The sequence below is a fragment of the Anopheles moucheti genome, chromosome 3, assembly GCF_943734755.1.
Source record: "Anopheles moucheti chromosome 3, idAnoMoucSN_F20_07, whole genome shotgun sequence".
Classification (NCBI taxonomy): domain Eukaryota; kingdom Metazoa; phylum Arthropoda; class Insecta; order Diptera; family Culicidae; genus Anopheles; species Anopheles moucheti.
Genome location: NC_069141.1, coordinates 12,345,645 through 12,364,110, shown reverse-complemented (window position 1 = coordinate 12,364,110; position 18,466 = coordinate 12,345,645). Strand labels below are relative to the sequence as shown.

The 18,466-nt window shown below is 49.1% G+C and overlaps 4 protein-coding genes across 5 annotated transcripts; 3 read left to right on the top strand and 1 right to left on the bottom strand.

The window, feature by feature from the left end:
• Nucleotides 1–1,768: 1,768 nt before the first annotated feature.
• LOC128302556 (ATP-binding cassette sub-family C member 10) lies at nucleotides 1,769–6,442 on the top strand. 2 transcript variants are annotated; one of them, XM_053039407.1, is made up of 3 exons: nucleotides 1,769–4,632; nucleotides 4,687–4,883; nucleotides 4,952–6,442. In XM_053039407.1, the coding sequence occupies exons 1-3, from the start codon at nucleotides 1,782–1,784 to the stop codon at nucleotides 6,371–6,373; spliced, it is 4,470 nt and encodes a 1,489-aa protein (XP_052895367.1). In that variant the 5' UTR covers nucleotides 1,769–1,781; the 3' UTR covers nucleotides 6,374–6,442. The 2 variants fall into 2 exon arrangements, with proteins under 2 accessions (XP_052895367.1, XP_052895366.1); XM_053039406.1 differs by having other exon boundaries at nucleotides 1,769–4,883.
• Nucleotides 6,443–6,981: 539 nt separating this feature from the next.
• On the top strand, nucleotides 6,982–11,218 carry LOC128302558 (xanthine dehydrogenase-like). Its single transcript, XM_053039409.1, has 3 exons — nucleotides 6,982–9,645; nucleotides 9,715–11,028; nucleotides 11,088–11,218. The coding sequence occupies exons 1-3, from the start codon at nucleotides 6,982–6,984 to the stop codon at nucleotides 11,130–11,132; spliced, it is 4,023 nt and encodes a 1,340-aa protein (XP_052895369.1). The 3' UTR covers nucleotides 11,133–11,218.
• Nucleotides 11,219–12,175: 957 nt separating this feature from the next.
• Nucleotides 12,176–17,081, top strand: LOC128302557 (xanthine dehydrogenase). Its single transcript, XM_053039408.1, has 2 exons — nucleotides 12,176–12,278; nucleotides 12,794–17,081. Exons 1-2 carry the CDS (start codon nucleotides 12,180–12,182, stop codon nucleotides 16,760–16,762), a joined length of 4,068 nt encoding a protein of 1,355 aa, XP_052895368.1. The 5' UTR covers nucleotides 12,176–12,179; the 3' UTR covers nucleotides 16,763–17,081.
• On the bottom strand, nucleotides 16,856–18,249 carry LOC128302562 (uncharacterized). Its single transcript, XM_053039412.1, has 3 exons — nucleotides 17,582–18,249; nucleotides 17,095–17,507; nucleotides 16,856–16,999 (listed from the first exon to the last, which is right to left on the bottom strand). Exons 1-3 carry the CDS (start codon nucleotides 18,247–18,249, stop codon nucleotides 16,902–16,904), a joined length of 1,179 nt encoding a protein of 392 aa, XP_052895372.1. The 3' UTR covers nucleotides 16,856–16,901.
• Nucleotides 18,250–18,466: the final 217 nt, after the last annotated feature.

Below are 18,466 nucleotides of genomic sequence, written 5' to 3'. Positions count from 1 at the left end.
AGTATAAGGACAGTATAATCCCCCTTCTGGACGCGAATCCCAGCGATGTACGAATTTCGGTGTTAACCTGTACGCTCGGAAGTCGGGAACCGAATAAGACCGATTGTTTCAAGTACTTTGTGTGTAATCCACACAATGGAGCGTTCCAATCGTTCACCTGCCCGTCCTTTACGGCATTCAACAAGGATACCCGATTGTGTGACACGGCCTCATACCAGGCATGCAAGGCCCTGCAAACTCCCACCACAACGCCACCCACCGTGATCCGTTACAAAGGTCCTGCCGCACAGTCAAGCGTGCATCTTATGAAAAACGATTTACTGACCGCCCAGAAGTATGTGGAATTGATGCGCCAGGAAGCAAACAAATTACTGACCCGTAACAACATGCCACTGCCACCGGAACAGACCATCGTACTACCCGCACTGGATACCGTGAACACTACCGTCTTCCACACCGTCAAACCGTCCGTGAAAATGCGGCGAAAATCTGCCTCGAAGCAAACGACGAAGATTTCCACGACATCGACCACGACGACGACCACAACGATCGCGCCCAAAACGAAGCGATCGAAAACCACACGCAAAGGTCCTCGCTGCCGTGCCGAAGGCCGTATCGCAAATCCGGCCGACCAGCACAGCTACTACGTCTGTCACCGGAAGAGCCAGAAGAAGTTTGCCAAAATGAAAATGATTTGCCCATCCGGGTTGAAGTATTGCGCTGCATCGCAGTACTGCTCTGCACATTGTTGAGCAGTATGGATTCGAATGTTTTAATATATAAACTATTTATTTACTTTATTTACTACTTTACTTTAAAAAGGCGTTTGAGAAGGCGCTCCGTGTTTTACTTATTATGCGATAAGTGTTGTTGTGTCATGATCGCTTGTTCGATCGCTTAACTCACCGAGTTCTTGAAGCGAACAAGCTCAGGGGAGCAATTGATTATACTACGTGTGTTATTTATTCAGTAAAGACAAGAAGCGCTCTGTATCTGTATATAAGAAATGTTTTCTTTTGTGGTGAACTATCACATCTTGTTTCTCGCCATTGAAATCCCTGCCTGCTCGAGAAAGGACCAGTTTCATAAATTCCAAAACCAGACAATATTCTCAGAATTCGAACACAAAATCGACAACTCTAGAATATATGATAGCGATCCTTATTTTACGCAGAATGACACACAGTTTATTTACATTACCGTCCAACGATACATTTAAAAGTAATTATTGAATTCCACATTTCATCGTCGCTTGGAAAGTTTGAAGCGGTCGAGCTATCGTTATAAACACGATTGACTCCGTACAAACATTGTCAAAATTGTCTTGTTTACCATATGATTGTTGTTTTGGTTTTACTGTTCACCGCATATTGTCGATTTTTTCCGCTATAGTGCGATAATGCCGCTAGTTATTGATAGTTCCAGCAGTAGACGGGACACCTAATCATACACAGCGTTGCGCAAGTGCTCCGATTCTATTCCTGTGACTAATCCAGAACTTTGATGACGTCGGATTTTCAAGATTTTGATAAGTGTTGATGAATAATATGCTGGACGATGTGGAGTATGGATGTGTCATCTTCACATAATACAGTTGTGCATCACACGGTGCGTTCGGTGCATTATGAAGGTGGTTTGTGCCACAAGTACAAGTGTTTGTTTTTGCTTATCATCTTCAGCTATTCGATGCAGTGACAACCGGCACGTAAATCACCCGGTAAACGAAAACTGCGTACATCGTGGATGCTAATAGGAGCAACTAAGCTGAAGGAAGAAGAAAAATGATCATCTGGGACCAATTCTGGGCCGACATATGCCCAACCGGATTGCGGCCTTGGGTGCAGACAAACAATGACCTTGCACCATGCTTCCAGGAGCTCGTACTGCAGTTGCCGATACTCGCGCTATTTGCCGCATTTTCATCCTACTACTTTGGGACCCATTGGCGTACCGTGTCCCGCAATGAAACACAACTACGGGCTATACGGTGCCGGATTTGGGCATCGTTATTTTTGATAGTCGTTCCGGCCGTAAAAGTGTGCTACATTTTGCGCTTTCACAAGGAACTGTATCCAGTGGACATATTGCTCGCATGTGTGCAGCTCTTAGCCTGGTCAATGCATTGCTGCTTTTTACTGTCCTCAGTACGCAAAGGTTCCCTTAGTCATCGAGGTCCGCTAGCGCTGATCGTTTTGTGGACTTCACTATTTGCGCTACATGCCATATGGCTGCATACAAACCTTTACACAGATTATTGGTTGTGGTACGCGGCTCAACTTTTGCTGCATCTCTTTTATGGTGCTACACTTGTTGCGCCAGGAAATGCTCATTACGTGCGCCTACGAAGGACAGAGGATGAAGAACGACAAGCGCTATTATCCCAATCCTATACGCGTTTCTTCGAGGACCTGGAAGAAACGGCACTGGGCCCAATTGAGGACGATGCGAATCTATTTTCCCGAATTGTCTTCTACTGGGTACGACCACTGATCGCTAAAGGAGTCAGTGGGAAACTAAAACGCAGCGACGATCTGTTTGATTTGCCCGAAGCCCTCACACTGCATCGAGTTACGGAAAAACTTCAAATGGCACTGAACACAACGACCTCTTTGCTGAAAGCGCTGCACAAGTGTTTCGGGTGGGAATTTTATCTGATCGGACTGTTGCGGCTGTTGGGCGATCTTTCCGGATTTGCTGGTCCAATTTTACTCGGCGGACTGCTGCGTTCGGAGGATAATGGTAACGCTACTACACCAACCGACCCAACCGATCTCAACGTAGTAACCGACTTTCGGGCATATTACTACGCACTCGCGCTATTCATTTCGGCATTGGTGAGTGCTTTCGCAGCAGTTCATTTTAACTGGCGTATGACGTTCGTTAGCAGCAAAATGCGAATGTCCATCGTGACGGCCATCTACCAAAAATCGCTTACCGCGAAACAGCTGCAAACGGCACGCCCCGAAATACTGAACTTAATGTCTACCGATACGGATCGCATCGTAAACTCGTGTATCAGTTTCCATTCATTCTGGAGCATCCCGTTCCAGCTGTTTACCACGCTCTATCTACTCTACACACAGCTCGGTGTCGCTTTTGTTGCTGGCGTGCTGTTTGCGGTGTTACTGATTCCGATCAATCGCAAGATCGCTCAGAAAATTGGACAACTGTCGCAGGGCCTGATGACAGCGAAGGATGGTCGCGTCACAATCACCACGGAAGCCATCAGTGGAGCCAAAGACATCAAGCTAAATGCCTGGGAAGATGTTTTCATCGGTAAGATCCAAACCGAGCGCGCTGAGGAAATACAGTTCCTAGCCAAAAGGAAATATCTGGACGCTCTGTGTGTGTACTTTTGGGCCACAACTCCCGTGTTAATGTGTCTGTTCACCTTTGGTACCTCGATTCTGCTCGGCAAACCGTTAACCGCAGCCACAACCTACACGAGCGTAGCATTGCTGAACATGCTCATTGGCCCGCTGAATGCGTTCCCCTGGGTACTTAATGGTTTGACCGAGGCGTGGGTATCGCTTAAGCGCGTGCAGGAACTTTTTGATCTACCGGACGTTAATCTGCAGGAATGCTATCGCCCACTGAGCGCTTCGGATGCATCCTTTTCCAACGCCTCCAAGCGCCCCGTTGTGCTAGCAATCAAGGATGGCAACTTTGAGTTTGAAATCAAGCGCAGCCGAAAGGATTTGAAGTTGGTGCAGGAAGATATAATTGATTTCGCTTTCCGCGATCTAACGCTACAGGTGCGCCAAGGGGAGCTGGTTTGCCTGGAAGGCCCTGTTGGTGGTGGCAAATCCTCGCTACTGCAGGTGATAATGGGCTACTTTAAGTGCATCGCCGGGGCGGTAGCAATTTCGACGGATATCAGCGAAGGATTTGGGTATGTCGCACAGACCCCTTGGCTGCAGCAAGGCACCATCCGGGACAATATTCTTTGGGGCGAAATTTACGACGAAGCACGCTATAAGGCGGTCATTCATGCATGCGCATTGCAGTACGATTTGGATGCGTTGCGCGGCGATAGTACTGGCGTTGGTGAGCAAGGACGTACCCTGTCCGGTGGGCAAAAGGCGCGAGTAGCGTTGGCACGCGCAGTTTATCAGAACAAGAGCATCTACCTGCTGGATGATATTCTGTCGGCGTTGGATGCACACGTCGCATCGCACATCATTCGCCACTGTTTGTTTGGGCTGTTGAAAGACAAAACGCGCATCGTTGTTACGCAACACGCAATGGTGTTAAACCGGGCAACGCAAATCCTGCACGTGGAAGCGGGTCAAGTTTCGCAGAGCGACGCACCGAACGTTGGCTCCCTGCTGAGTGATTACGATGATTACGACGAAGACACAAGTACCACGCTATCCATAGCGAATGGCAGTTCGTCCTACGTAGCAGTACGCAACGAGGAGGATCAACGAAGCACCGACAGCGTGCTGATGGAGGAATCGCGCGAGTTCGGTCATCTGGATCGCAGAGTGCTCGGCGCTTACTGGCAGGCGACGGGACGCAGCCTTGGACTTTGGGTCGTGATTGCCGTGCTCACGATGCAAATATCTCGCAATCTCACTGATGCATGGCTAGCGTACTGGGTCGGGACAATCAATCAAACACCCGCGAACAGTACAGCGCTCGTGGATGGTCCTACCGTGCTCGAACAAAAAGCATCGGAAGGAGTGCTTGCAATGGTCGATCATCTTCTTGCATCGACGGTTAACAATGGAACTGCATCTTCCTTCTACTACCTGGGGGTTTACGCAACTTTAGCCATCAGTAACAGTATGCTTACGCTAGTGAGAGCATTCCTGTTTGCGTTTGCTGGTTTAAAAGCTGCCAAATGCATACACAATCGTTTACTGCACAGCGTTCTTTACGTAAGTATGGCCAATGACCAATGCGTATTCTTCAGATATTTAACCATTTGGTCTCCCTTCATTTCCAGACTAAACTACAGTTCTTCGATATAGTTCCGCTCGGAAGAATTCTCAACCGCTTCTCGTCGGACGTCTACACGGTAGACGACACACTTCCCTTTATAATGAACATTCTTTTGGCACAGTGCTTTGGATTGCTGGGAGCACTGTTGATAAGCCTATACGCCATGCCGTGGCTAGGGTTGCTGATCGTGCCTCTCGTGCCGATATATCTGTCACTTCAAAACAAATACCGCTTCGCTTCACGTGACATCAAGCGACTCTCGAGTAACGCACTTTCGCCGCTGTACGCCCACTTTACGGAAACACTGCAGGGACTGACCACAATTCGGGCACTACGCGGGGAGAAAAGGTTCCAGCGAGATTTCCTATACAAGCTTGGTGAAAGCATAAAAGCCCAACTGTCGGCTGCAGCCACACAGCAATGGTTGGGGCTGAGACTGCAGTTATTGGGCGCTTTTCTCGTAGGAGGATCCGGTTTACTGGCGGCAATTACATCTGCCCATATGACATCCCCCGAGCTAGTCGGGCTAGCCATCTCCTATGCGTTGTCCATCACCGGTCTACTATCGGGGTTGTTATATGCAGTTGCCGAAACGGAACAGGAACTAGTCGCAGTCGAACGTATCGATCAATACTGTCAGCTTGAACCGGAAGTAAATGCGGATGGATCGGCCGATCCACCATTTGGTTGGCCCTCGCAGGGAGTGGTTGTTTTCGATAATGTACATATGCGCTACCGAGAACACTTGCCATACTCCATTAGATCGATCAACATTAACGTGAAGCCGTGCGAACGCATCAGCATTGTCGGACGGACCGGATCGGGGAAAACCTCCGTAGTGGCTTCACTGCTACGAGTTGCACCCTTGGACAAAGGCACCATAGCAGTGGATTTTGTCAATATATCTACCTTGCCTTTGGACGTACTGAGAAGCCGTATCGCGCTAATATCGCAAGATCCGTTCCTGTTCAATGGTACGATCCGCGACAATCTTGATCCGCGCGCGGTACACGTTGATTCCGAAATTTGGGAAGCCATCACGTGCTGTTTGGCAAGCCCGCTTGTGCAAGCACTCGGCGGCTTGTATGCACAGCTGGACGTTAGTGGAGCAAACCTTTCGGCGGGACAAAAACAATTGCTCTGTCTCACCCGGGCGCTGCTGAAGAAATCAAAAATCGTACTGATTGACGAAGGCACATCCAACCTGGACTTTGAGTCAGAATCGGCCGTTCAGCTAGTGCTGAAAAATGCCTTCCGTGGTCGCACGGTCATCGTGGTGGCCCATCGTTTGCGAGGAATACTTGACACCGATCAAGTGTTCGTGATGCAGGATGGGACCATCATTGAGCAGGGTGTGCCACGCGATCTTGCCAATCAACCAAACTCCGTGTTATATTCTCTTCTGCAAGAGCAGCAGAACGCTTAGCTGTAACGTGTACCACAGAAGCGCATGATCGCGATAGTATTAGGAATTAGAAAGAAAGGAAAAATAGAATGCAACAATCATTGCAAATGTGTTTGTGCAATCTGTTTAGTTTTTAGTGTATTTTTAGAGACTTGTTAAATTGTAATTTCAGTTTAAATGGAATTTAACCTTTTACTACCTACAACTTATCGGTAATAAAACACCTGTGTTTCAGCGGTCAAGTTCCTTCGATGCGTGTTTTTAGCAGGTGTTTCTATCAGCGTTTTACTCACGACGCAACGCAACTATCTCTTATTCGCTGTCAGCATGACAATAAACCAAGGCGATTTCAATCTCTCACCTTCCGATCGACTTCACTCTTCGCTCATCATTCCGTCATTCCACTCGCGTACGGTGCGTGCGTTCCCGGTGTTTTGTCGCATTATCTTATCGAGCAAGTTCCATCTGCGTGTGCTATTAAGCTGTGCATTTCCACCTGACCACTTTTCGCTTACTGATAGGCACATTTACATACCAATTTTTGCAAACTAGCAGCGTCCGCATTAGTTCAACCAGCGCGTGCAAAAAGTGCAATTAAAAAGGGCGTTTCCTCTCATCAACCATTTGCGATGGAAAGCTTTGCTCAATTCAACCCAAACTTGCCCTTAGTGTTGTTTGTGAATGGAAAGAAGGTTATCGATGCGGCTCCCAATCCTGAGTGTACTCTGCTGATGTATTTGCGTGACAAATTGCGCCTCTGCGGCACGAAACTCGGATGCGCCGAGGGAGGATGCGGTGCCTGCACGGTGATGGTGTCGAAGGTTGATCGCGACACGGGCTCGTTGAAGCATCTCGCGATCAACGCTTGCCTTACGCCTGTGTGTTCCGTGCACGGAATGGCTGTGACAACGGTCGAGGGCATTGGAAGTACGCGGACGCGTCTCCATCCCGTCCAGGAGCGCATCGCCAAGGCTCACGGCTCGCAGTGTGGGTTCTGCACACCGGGAATCGTGATGTCGATGTACTCGTTGCTGCGTAGCTCTCCCGTTCCTTCAATGAAGGAGCTGGAGGTGGCCTTCCAAGGGAACCTGTGTCGCTGCACTGGCTATCGACCGATCCTCGAAGGATACAAAACATTCACCAAGGAGTTCGGCACCAACTGCGCCATGGGAGAGAAGTGTTGTCGGAATGGCAATGGTAACGGCTGTGGACAGAGTGGAGAGATCGACACTGAGCTGTTCCAGCCGAACGAGTTCATGCCCTACGATCCATCCCAAGAGCCCATCTTCCCTCCGGAATTGAAGCTCTCCGACAAACTCGACTCGGAATCGCTCGTTTTCCGTACACCCCGAACTGCATGGTATCGTCCCACGAAACTCGACGATCTGTTGGCTTTGAAAAAGGCCCATCCGGAGACGAAGATCGTTGTCGGTAACACGGAAGTAGGGGTGGAAGTGAAGTTCAAGCACTTTGAGTACCCCGTCCTTGCCAACCCTACCCAAGTAAAGGAATTGACGGCCATCGAGCGCCAAGAGCTGGGCATCAAGGTAGGATCTGCGGCCACGCTGATGGAAATGGAAAATGTGCTCCGGAAGGAGATTGAAACCGGTCCGGAGACCGAGACGCGCTTGTTTCAAGCTATCGTCGACATGCTGCACTGGTTCGCAGGCAAGCAAATCCGCAATGTTGCCTCCGTGGGCGGAAACATAATGACGGGAAGTCCAATTTCGGATCTGAACCCCATCTTCACTGCTGCCGCAATTGAGCTGGAAGTCGCCAGCTTGGACGGTGGCTTCCGCAAAGTGCGCATGGGCGATGGATTCTTCACTGGCTATCGAAGGAACGTGATTAAGCCCGAGGAAGTTCTCGTATCGCTGTTTATCCCCCGTACTACCAAAGACCAATTCTTCATTGCGCACAAGCAGGCAAAACGACGGGATGACGACATTGCCATCGTAAATGGCGCGTTCAATGTTCGCTTTCAGCCGGGCACAGATGTCGTGCAGCAGATCCATCTGGCATTCGGCGGAATGGCGCCTACGACGGTTCTTGCCAAGAAGACGGCCACCGCCCTGGTCGGAGCTCGATGGAATGCACAACTTGTGGAACGTTGCAACGATTTGCTCGTGGAGGAGCTTCCACTCAGTCCATCCGCTCCGGGCGGTATGATCGTTTATCGTCGATCGCTCACTTTGAGCCTCTTCTTCAAGGCTTACCTGGCGATCGCCCAATCGCTGGATAAACAAAACATCCCGAACAGGACACCTGTTGGAGATCGCGAAAAGAGTGGCGCCAATACTTTCCATACACTAACTCCAAAAAGTACGCAGCTCTTCGAGAAGGTTTCAGGCGATCAACCAATTACCGATCCGATCCGACGCCCGCAGGTGCATGCTTCGGCGTATAAGCAGGTCACCGGAGAAGCTATCTATTGTGACGACATCCCCAAGTTTGAAAACGAGTTGTATCTGGCCTTCGTATACAGCACGAAAGCGCACGCCAAAATCGTATCGGTCGATCCATCGGAAGCACTCAACCTGGAGGGCGTTCATCGATTCTTTTGCGCGAATGATCTAACCGACGATCAGAACCGCCTCGGTCCAATAGTGGAAGATGAGCGGGTATTTGCGAAAGATATTGTCACCAGTCAGGGCCAGATAATTGGAGCAATTGCAGCAGAGCAAGAGTCAATAGCCAAAAGAGCCGCCAAAAAGGTTCGAATCGTGTACGAAGACATCTCACCAGTTATCGTATCCTTGGAGGATGCGATCGCTAAAAAGTCTTTCTTTCCGGAAGGGTCTTTACGGTTAGAGTTCGGTGAGGTGGACGCAGCATTCCAATCAGCATACGCCATCGTGGAAGGGGAGTGTCGCACAGGAGCTCAGGAACACTTTTACCTTGAGCCCATCGCATGCATTGCCTTTCCGCGCGATTCGGATGAGCTGGAAATCGTCAGCTGTAGTCAACATCCGGCTGAAGCACAACGCAAGGTAGCCAACACATTGAATCTGCCTTGTCATAAGATAGTTTCCCGGGTGAGGCGTCTAGGTGGTGGGTTTGGCGGTAAAGAAACAAAGGTTGACCTCTTTGTCACACCCGTCGCACTGGCCGCTTATCGCCTGCAGCGCCCGGTTCGGTGTGTCTTGGATCGATGCGATGACATGGCTGCTACCGGAACTAGACATCCATTTTTGGTACAGTATCGCGTGGCTGTGTCGAAAGATGGATTGCTTCTAGCCGGTGAATATAAAGCATATTGCAACGCGGGATATTCCAGGGATCTGTCCTACTCAGTGAGTACAGCCAAAATAAACCATCTCAGATATATTAACTAATTTCGATGTATGATGTTGTCTTTTCAGGTAATGCAGCGAGCACTGTTGCATATTCAAAATGCTTACAAAATACCAAACATTCGCATTGAAGGCTGGGTTTGTAAGACCAATCTACCTTCCTGTACAGCATTCAGAGGGTTCGGGTCTCCACAGGCGATGATCGTAGCGGAAACTGTTGTACGCCATGTAGCACAACAGTTGGCACTCGATCATGTCGGTTTGATCGAGCGAAACTTGTATAATGATAGCGGTGATCGTACCCATTACAACAAGCTTATAGACAGTTGTACTGTGCGAAGGTGTTGGAAAGAGCTTCTCGACTCGTCCGAATTCCGCAATCGGCAAGCTCAGGTGCACAGCTTCAACCAGGCGAACCGATGGCGCAAACGGGGAATTGATGCAGTCCCAACGATGTACGGCATTGCTTTCAACGTACCCGGTCTCGATCAATCCGGAGCGTTGGTGCATGTCTATCAGGATGGAACCGTACTAATAGCACACGGTGGTGTTGAAATGGGACAAGGATTGCATACGAAAATGATTCAGGTTGCAGCCACCGCCCTGCAAATACCCTTCGATAGGATCCACTGCGCCGAAACAAGTACGGACAAGGTTCCGAATACCTCGGCGACGGCCGCAAGCGTTGCCTCCGACTTGAACGGTGCTGCGGTCTTGGAAGCCTGTAACAAACTTCTAACGCGTTTAGAACCGTACCGGAAGAAGGATGCCACAGCCGGTTGGAATGTGTGGATCAAACAAGCGTATCTTGATCGGGTTTCGCTTTCAGCAACCGGACACTACGCTACACCGGATATCAATTACAGCTTTAGCACAAATTCGGGCAATCCCTTTCATTACTACACATTCGGTGCGGCATGTTCGGAGGTGGAAATCGATTGTCTCACCGGAGATCATCAGGTATTGCGCACAGATATCGTGATGGATGTGGGTTCCAGCATAAACCCCGCCATTGACATTGGCCAAATCGAGGGAGGATTCATGCAGGGGTATGGCATGTTCATGCTCGAAGAAATGATCTACTCTCCGATGGGCGAAGTGTACACGCGAGGACCCGGCAGCTACAAACTGCCCGGTTTCGGCAACATTCCGGGAGAGCTGAACGTATCGCTGCTGACCGGAGCTCCAAACCCTCGGGCCGTATATTCATCGAAAGCCATCGGAGAGCCACCGCTGTTTTTAGCGTCGTCCGTATACTTTGCCGTCAAGGATGCAATTGCAGCTGCACGGAAGGAGGCGGGAATTTCAGATCATTTCCACTTGATTGCCCCTGCGAGTGCAGCTCGCATTAGAATGCTTTGTAGCGACAACATTACACGCAAGGTAATCCTCGTTTTCGTTGAATATGGTTCATACTTTAATATGCAATTGTTTCGTTACAGTTTAACGAGGGCAATGCCGGGGAATCGTGGAATGTTATGGCATAAAGCGAGTCGAAACATTTTTCGTAGGCATCATTCCTGAAGGTGACAAACAGCGCAGAACGCTGGAAACAGATATTTGTAGCGAAGCCATACAACATTAGAAATACACTTGGCCGTGCCACATTTAAGCAACAAAATGCTTCATTTCATCTAATACGGTCTGAAAAGAAAACACTATACGTGGGATTAAACTAATTTAAATGATTTAAATGATGACTACGGGGTCTTCTGAAGTGTCCGGAAGACTTTTCGGAAAAGCAACGCGAACCCAAGCTAGATAAACATGGCACTAAGTTTTAAACCTGTAAACAATCACATGCAACAACAATGAGGATTAATCAGCAACGCCTAGCAGAACATTGCATGCCGGTTTCTTATCGTTGAAATTATTATCGCGATAAACACGTGTAAACAGAGTAAACGCGAAATGCTTCCTCCAAACCCTTTGCAGGACTTCTCACTATCTCATATTATGCCAATTGGCATTAACGTCACGCTCTCCCGGGCACCAGGTTTACACACCGAGAGATTGTTGAAATTCTCTCCTAAAAACCCGTGACCTTTTCCCTTAAAAGGGATTTACATCGTTGTGTCTCCCCGCGTGGCGGGAGTCTTTTGCTCGCACTCCATTCGAAGCTCACGGCAGTGGACGTGGAAGACACACTTAAGTCACATCACAATCAGCTCTCCGTGCTCAGTTTTACGCAAACCGTCGCCCGCAGCGATAGTGTGAAATAAAAGACCGTTCCTGCTAGTGCGACACGTTGTCTAGTGGAGTTGGGCCTGTGCGTATAGCAAACGGCGCTAAAATTAAAACAATAAATCACAAACGCGTAACGTGCTTTGTGCAACGTCCAGTGCATTATTACCGAAAGTGTCTCACGCTGTGCGCTTATAAAAGTTTCATCAAATTGCGCACCAGCAACTGTTACCAACAGAGTAAAAGTGGCACAGCACAGCGATAAGCACCAGTGAAGTGCCAACAACCGTAGGCAACAACTGTCCCAAGGTGTTATTTTTTTTCTCTTAACATTGCCAAAAAATCAACAAATGGCCCCTACCCCATCGAGTGTCGGTGGTGAACCGGATGGGCTGTTGCAGCAATTCGATAGAAATCAACCGCTCGCGTTTTTCGTCAATGGAAAAAAGGTAAGTGAATGTTCCAGAGGCTGTCCCAGCCATCCACCGCATATGATGATAGTGAGAGATGAGGATGATAATTTAAATCTCGTCCGTCGGAGTGTGGCGATGTTTCCTGCCAACAACAACAAACCTGGCAACAAACTCGATGGCAACACACTGATAACGGTTATTTGTGACCATCATGTGCGATGTTCACATGTTGCTCTGCCGACTAATGAAAGCGAAATGTGACAAGCCGCTTCCATCGTTGAACCGTAAACATCTCATTTCACCAAGTCCCATCATCGTCAAACCCTCCCATTCGGTCAGTCTTGGTGCCTGTCTATCAGCCTCGTTTGTTTGAGAAATCACTCTCGCGGAGGTCGCCTAATATTCAGCGTCAATCTACACGGCTGCGAAAGACTTTGATTGAACGTTTCCACGCTATCGGATTCTTTTTTTAAAGCATTTGATTAACTCGACCATTGGGTTGGAGTCCGTACTCCTATTCATGTCTCTCTCTCTCTCTCGCTCGCTCGCAGGTTACCGAGGAATGTCCCGATCCCGAGTGTACCCTGCTGATGTATTTGCGTGACAAATTGCGCCTCTGCGGCACGAAACTCGGATGCGCCGAGGGAGGATGCGGTGCCTGCACGGTGATGGTGTCGAAGGTTGATCGCGACACGGGCTCGTTGAAGCATCTCGCGATCAACGCTTGCCTTACGCCCGTGTGCTCCGTGCACGGAATGGCTGTGACAACGGTCGAGGGCATTGGAAGTACGCGGACGCGTCTCCATCCCGTCCAGGAGCGCATCGCCAAGGCTCACGGCTCGCAGTGTGGGTTCTGCACACCGGGAATCGTGATGTCGATGTACTCGTTGCTGCGTAGCTCTCCCGTTCCTTCAATGAAGGAGCTGGAGGTGGCCTTCCAAGGGAACCTGTGTCGCTGCACTGGCTATCGACCGATCCTCGAAGGATACAAAACATTCACCAAGGAGTTCGGCACCAACTGCGCCATGGGAGAGAAGTGTTGTCGGAATGGCAATGGTAACGGCTGTGGACAGAGTGGTGAGATCGACACTGAGCTGTTCCAGCCGAACGAGTTCATGCCCTACGATCCATCCCAAGAGCCCATCTTCCCTCCGGAATTGAAGCTCTCCGACAAACTCGACTCGGAGTCGCTCGTTTTCCGTACACCCCGAACTGCATGGTATCGTCCCACGAAACTCGACGATCTGTTGGCTTTAAAGAAGGCCCATCCGGAGACGAAGATCGTTGTCGGTAACACGGAAGTAGGGGTGGAAGTGAAGTTCAAGCACTTTGAGTACCCCGTCCTTGCCAACCCTACTCAAGTAAAGGAATTGACGGCCATCGAGCGCCAAGAGCTGGGCATCAAGGTAGGATCTGCGGCCACGCTGATGGAAATGGAAAATGTGCTCCGGAAGGAGATTGAAACCGGTCCGGAGACCGAGACGCGCTTGTTTCAAGCTATCGTCGACATGCTGCACTGGTTCGCAGGCAAGCAAATCCGCAATGTTGCCTCCGTGGGCGGAAACATAATGACGGGAAGTCCAATTTCGGATCTGAACCCCATCTTCACTGCTGCCGCAATTGAGCTGGAAGTCGCCAGCTTGGACGGTGGCTTCCGCAAAGTGCGCATGGGCGATGGATTCTTCACTGGCTATCGAAGGAACGTGATTAAGCCCGAGGAAGTTCTCGTATCGCTGTTTATCCCCCGTACTACCAAAGACCAATTCTTCATTGCGCACAAGCAGGCAAAACGACGGGATGACGACATTGCCATCGTAAATGGCGCGTTCAATGTTCGCTTTCAGCCGGGCACAGATGTCGTGCAGCAGATCCATCTGGCATTCGGCGGAATGGCGCCTACGACGGTTCTTGCCAAGAAGACGGCCACCGCCCTGGTCGGAGCTCGATGGAATGCACAACTTGTGGAACGTTGCAACGATTTGCTCGTGGAGGAGCTTCCACTCAGTCCATCCGCTCCGGGCGGTATGATCGTTTACCGTCGATCGCTGACTTTGAGTCTCTTCTTCAAGGCTTACCTAGCGATCGCCCAATCGCTGGATAAACAAAACATCCCGAACAGGACACCTGTTGGGGATCGCGAAAAGAGTGGCGCCAATACTTTCCATACACTAACCCCAAAAAGTACGCAGCTCTTCGAGAAGGTTTCAGGCGATCAACCAATTACCGATCCGATCCGACGCCCGCAGGTGCATGCTTCGGCGTATAAGCAGGTCACCGGAGAAGCTATCTATTGTGACGACATCCCCAAGTTTGAAAACGAGTTGTATCTGGCCTTCGTATACAGCACGAAAGCGCACGCCAAAATCGTATCGGTCGATCCATCGGAAGCACTCAACCTGGAGGGAGTTCATCGATTCTTTTGCGCAGATGATCTAACCGACGAACAGAATAAAGCTGGGCCCGTGTTTCATGATGAATTTGTATTCGTCAAAGATGTTGTAACCACGCAGGGTCAAATCATAGGCGCAATCGTGGCTGATAATCAAACAATCGCACAACGCGCCGCTCGTAAAGTGAAAGTGATGTATGCAGAATTGGAACCGATAATCGTTACGCTGGAGGATGCAATCAGACTAGAGTCATTCTACCCCGGGTATCCCAATATCATCGCTAGAGGAGATGTGAAGGAAGCGATGTCCAAAGCTGATGTGATCGTCGAAGGTGATTGCCGTTTGGGTGGACAGGAGCACTTCTACCTAGAAACGCAGGCATGCCTCGCAGTTCCGAAGGATTCGGACGAGATCGAGGTCATCAGCAGTACCCAACATCCTACCGAGATTCAGCACCACGTGGCTCAGGCGTTGGGAATTCCCGCCGCTAAAGTAGTCTCTCGTGTAAAACGGCTCGGAGGAGGTTTTGGTGGTAAAGAATCACGTGCTGCCATGGTTGCCATACCGGTTGCGCTGGCGGCACACCGCCTGGGCAGGCCTGTACGTTGCATGCTGGACAGAGATGAAGATATGGCAGTGTCCGGCACACGGCATCCGTTCTATTTCCGTTACAAAGTTGGCGTCAGTAAGGAAGGTAAGCTAGTGGCCGGAGATTTTTGTTCGTATAACAACGGTGGCCACTCGATGGATCTGTCGTTCGCCGTGCTGGAGCGTTCAATGTTCCACATCCAGAATGCATATCGTATCCCGCATCTGCGCGTGCGTGGCTGGGTTTGTCGCACTAATCTACCTTCAAACACCGCATTCCGTGGATTCGGCGGTCCTCAAGGTATGATGGCGGCAGAGACGATGATGCGTCACGTTGCACGCACACTCAAGCGAGACTACGTTGAGTTAATAGAATTGAACATGTACAAAGAGGGCGACACAACGCATTACAACCAACAAATCGAGGGATGTAACGTTGGTAAATGCTGGAATGAGGTTTTACAATCTTCTGACTTTGCGAATCGTCGACTAGCGGTCGAAGCGTTCAATCAAGAGCACCGTTGGCGCAAGCGCGGCATACACGCCGTACCTACAATGTTTGGTATCGCGTTCACCGTGCAACATCTCAATCAAAGTGGCGCCTTAATACACATCTACCAGGACGGCACGGTGTTGCTCACCCACGGAGGCACCGAGATGGGACAGGGATTGCACACGAAGATGATTCAAGTTGCTGCGACGGCATTGGAAATTCCTTTCGATCGTATCCACATTTCCGAAACATCTACGGATAAAGTTCCCAACACTTCGGCCACCGCAGCAAGCGCTGGTTCGGATCTAAACGGCACGGCGGTACTGAATGCGTGCCTAACCATCCGCGAACGATTGGAACCGATCCGCAAAGAATTCCCGGACAAGGACTGGAATTTCTGGGTCACGAAAGCCTACTTAAGCCGGGTGTCCCTGTCGGCCACTGGGTTCTACGCAACGCCGGATCTCGGATACAATTTCCTCACCAACACGGGAAAAGCATTCAACTACTACACATACGGTGCGGCTTGTTCCGAGGTGGAAATCGATTGTTTGACTGGCGATCACCAAGTCATTCGGAGCGACATTGTAATGGACTTGGGTTCCAGCATTAATCCGGCGATTGATATCGGACAAATCGAAGGTGGATTCATGCAGGGTTACGGTTTGTTCACACTGGAGGAAATGGTCTACTCGCCGCAAGGGCAGGTATATTCACGCGGCCCCGGAATGTACAAACTGCCCGGTTTTGCCGACATACCGGGGGAGTTCAATGTTTCACTACTAACCGGTGCTCCCAATCCGCGCGCGGTTTACTCATCAAAGGCGGTTGGTGAGCCACCACTATTCCTAGCCTCCTCGGTTTTCTTTGCCATTCGAGATGCTGTAGCTGCTGCTCGGCAGGAGGAAAATCTTGGTGAAGAATTTGCCCTAGTTTCACCGGCAACATCAGCCAGAATTCGTACAGCTTGCCAGGATAAGTTTGTAGAACGCTTTACGAAGCAACAGAGCAATGATCATGAAAATACTCCCTGGAATGTAATGCCCTAAACGATATGAAATTTGACCCGCTACCGTGTTATTGGTTACGACATAGTCTGAAGATTATTTTCCTGCTCAATTTTAAATATATTTCGGCAGATATCTAATTTGGAAGTGAACAAAGGTGGCATAACAGGGAGATCATCTTCTAGCGCTTGCCACGTTTAAACCAGCCACCAATTTTGGCCATTCTGGTCTTTTTCTTTGTCACCAATTCTTGTTCGGAAGTTTTAAACGATGTGTTACCTTAGAAACAAATGATGAGAAAAACCCATAACCAGATAAATTGTTAGTAGTTAAGGTTGAGTAGAGTTAAATAAAGTTTTATAGCCACCACTTACCAGGGTCGTTTCTTGCCTCTGTAACGTCGTCCATTTCGAGAGATTGTATTTCCGAAACGTAGTACATCGAAGTCACTACATTCCTGGGGGGTTCTGGTGCACTATTAGTCCGAACTGGACGATGATCACCATCACCACCGGCTGAAACGACTGGTTGCTCAATCGCTCGCCGACTGCTGATTTCTGTATCGCTTAAAGCTCCAGGTTCACCACTTGTTCCAGCGTGCGGTTCAAAACTTGTCGAACGTGCAGAATTGCTCTTTCTTCTGCGAAAAGTATTGCTCAGGATTTTCTTGGAAACTGCATACGATCGGGAGTAGAACGAAAACTCTCCTTCATGTTTCATTTTCAGGAATATATCATCCGAATTCTGCAATCGCTGCACGGCGTCCGTTAGCGTTTCGCATGTAGATCTGTTACGAATAAAACAAAATACATGCAATTATTAATTTGTTAACATCCGTTTGCCACACATCCAGAACCGTACTTCACATCATCGATCTCTTTTTTAAAGAGCTCAATTATTTCACGAATACGTTGGCTATCCCTTTGTCCGTTCAGTGCGGCAAGAGCAATCTTTTCCCTTATTTCTTCCAACTGCTGTTCCATATCCATTTTCTTCTCCTGCAAACGCTCAGTTCGATAGATTTTGATGTGGTCTTGATGTTTTACTGGTGCTTTTGGAGGAATTGGGGGTTTTTTACGCATTTTTTCTCTCTCGACTGGAACATGCGACACTTTGGGACGTCCCGCTGGCGGACACATCAAAGGAATCATGCTACAACGACGATCATTCGATTGCTTCTCCTTTGCTCCGCAACTGTCATCCTCGGTGGGTTCCGATCCAATGGTGAATTCTGCTAATTTTGTCGGAACTATCGTTGCCATGCTTTCTTGTACTAGAGCCTTGCTATGCACTCGATTGGCAGACAGATTTTCGGCACTGCTCCAACGATTCCACGATTCATTCAGGTTCAGCCGGATACGCTCGCTACTGTCGCCCTTGGAAGCCTCCAGGCCAATAAACGTATTGTTACGCGTTAACTTTCTTGCTTCCCGAATAAAACGTCCCATTTCTGGTGATGTTTTAGGCTCGTATGGCGATTGGGATATGCGGAGCACGTCCCCAACTGAGGCGTTTTTAGTTGGTTGCATTTTACCAGATTCAGTGACGACACGATTGAGCGAACAATAAGACTGTGAACGCGACTTCATTGCCAATGGTTCCTCTGATTTTTTCAAAACCATCGAATATTCAATTATGGTTGCTTGCTTGTGGAATCTAAAAATTACTCTTGATGACGAATAATTTAGGAAAAAAATTATAAAAATTAAGAAACTACTCTGTCATCTCTAATTATGCTATCAATAC